General features: G+C 21.7%; 1 protein-coding gene across 1 annotated transcript; it reads left to right on the top strand.

The window, feature by feature from the left end:
- Positions 1–5: 5 nt before the first annotated feature.
- Positions 6–1,715, top strand: PGSY75_1366600 (signal recognition particle receptor alpha subunit; the record flags this gene model as incomplete). The annotated part of the gene is made up of 1 exon (XM_018787684.1): positions 6–1,715. The coding sequence occupies one exon, from the start codon at positions 6–8 to the stop codon at positions 1,713–1,715; it is 1,710 nt and encodes a 569-aa protein (XP_018640426.1).
- Between the last annotated feature and the right edge of the window lie 538 nt (positions 1,716–2,253).

Below are 2,253 nucleotides of genomic sequence, written 5' to 3'. Positions count from 1 at the left end.
AAAAAATGATTGATGTCATTAACATATTTAATAAAGGAGGTCTGTTATTGTGGTCATATAATTTTTATGAGATTGATGATACTACAATAAGAACTATAGTGAAACATGTATTAATAGAAGAAAAATATGAAGAGTTTTCTAAGAAACATAATAATTATCATGCTAAGTGGAAATTAATAAATGACTTAGAACTTGTCATACTTATAGTGTATCAGGGTATTCAAAATTCAACTTATTTAGAAAATTTATTTTTACAAGTAAAAAAAAACTTTATTAAAATATTACCAAAAAATAAAGATGTATTTGATTATGATTTTCCTATAGATTTTGATGACAATTTTTTAGAAATTGTTGAAAATCTCGATGAACATAAAAACTTAAATAATAATACACATAAAAGTGATAACAAAAAAAATAATAAACATAACACTAATAACAAAAGTGATGAAGAAACATCAAGCGATAATCAAAATAATAGTAATAGCACTCTAGAAGATGATGATGATGATAATAATAATAATATAAAAAATAAAAAAAATGCTAAAGTTAAAAAAACTGCAAGAGAATGGGAATTAAGTCAAAAAGTAACAAAAAGGGATATAAGAAAATTAGATTATTCTAAAAATGACGATAATGATATTAATAATAAAAATAAAAATAACGAAATGGATAATGATAATAATAATAATAATAGCAATATTTATAATAATAGTAAATATGAAGGAGATGATGATGATGATGATTCTAGTGATGGTGCTACTGAAAATAAAAATAATATATTAAATAAATTAAACGATTCTCTATTTAAAATGTTTTCTTATAATAGCAAAATTGAAGAAGAAGATATTGAAAAAATTTTACATGAAATTAAAAATAAATTACTTTCAAAGAATGTTGCTATAGGTATTTGTGATACTCTAATTGATAGAATGAAAGAAAATCTTATAGGAAAGAAAAAAACACTCTTCGCTTTAAATGTTAAAAAAACTGTTTCTAATGTATTATCAGAAACCATACAATCTATTTTAATACCAAAAGATTCTGTAGATGTTTTAAGATCTGCTATTGAATCCAAATCTATGGGGAAATTATATTCTATTGTATTCTTAGGTGTTAATGGTGTAGGGAAATCAACCAACTTAGCTAAGGTATGTTATTATTTAAAAAATAAAGGTAATCTTAAAATTATGATAGCAGCATGTGATACATTTAGAGCTGGAGCGGTTGAACAATTAAGAATACATGCCAATTGTCTCAACGTATTTTTATATGAAAAAGGATATGGAAAAGATGCATCAGCTATTGCTAAAGAAGCTATCTTATATGCAAAAAAAGAAAATTATGATGTGATATTAATCGATACAGCAGGAAGAATGCAAGATAATGAACCTTTAATGAGATCTCTTGGAAAATTAATTCTTTATAATAATCCAGATCTAATCTTATTCGTTGGAGAAGCCTTAGTTGGAAATGATGCAATTGATCAATTAAAAAAATTCAATCAAGCATTAACTGATGCAACATGTAATTCGACCAATAAACGTACAATCGATGGAATTATTTTAACCAAGTTTGATACAGTGGATGATAAAGTTGGAACTGCATTATCTATGGTGTATTTGACTGGAAAGCCAATCGTTTTTGTTGGAGTAGGACAAAAATATACACACCTTAAAAAGTTTAACGTAAATATGGTTGTTAAGGCATTAAGTTGAAATGAATCTTATCAATTGAGCTAAAGGTGGGAAAATATATATATATATATATATATATATATATATATATATATATATATATATATTTATATGTATGTATTAAAATATGGAACTGGATAAATTTGAACATATGTACATCTTCATAAATGTGAACATTTACATGAACATGTTCAGGTGAAAAGAGAAAAAAAAAGAAAAATATATATTTTTATACCTTTTAATGTGTACAATTTTTGCACACTTAAAAAAAAAAAAGAGAACATTTCTTATGACTATACAGGAAAAAAATATAATAAAAAGTTATATTTGCATGATTGTTCAGAAATAAAGAAAAAAAAAAAAAAAAAAAAAAAAAAAAAAAAAAATTTTTTTATGAAATTATTAAAAAAAAAAAATTTTTTTAAATTTATATTTATTTTTTTTTTTTTTTTTTTTTTTTTTTTTTTTTTTTTTTTTTTTTTTTTTTTTTTTTATTATTTTTTTTATTTTTTTTTTTTTTTTTTTTTTTTTTTTTTTTTTTTTTTTTTTTTTTTTTTTT

This window comes from Plasmodium gaboni, chromosome 13 (genome assembly GCF_001602025.1).
Source record: "Plasmodium gaboni strain SY75 chromosome 13, whole genome shotgun sequence".
Classification (NCBI taxonomy): Eukaryota; Apicomplexa; class Aconoidasida; order Haemosporida; family Plasmodiidae; genus Plasmodium; species Plasmodium gaboni.
Note: the sequence above shows the minus strand (reverse complement) of the source record. Positions and strands in the feature narration are given on the sequence as shown.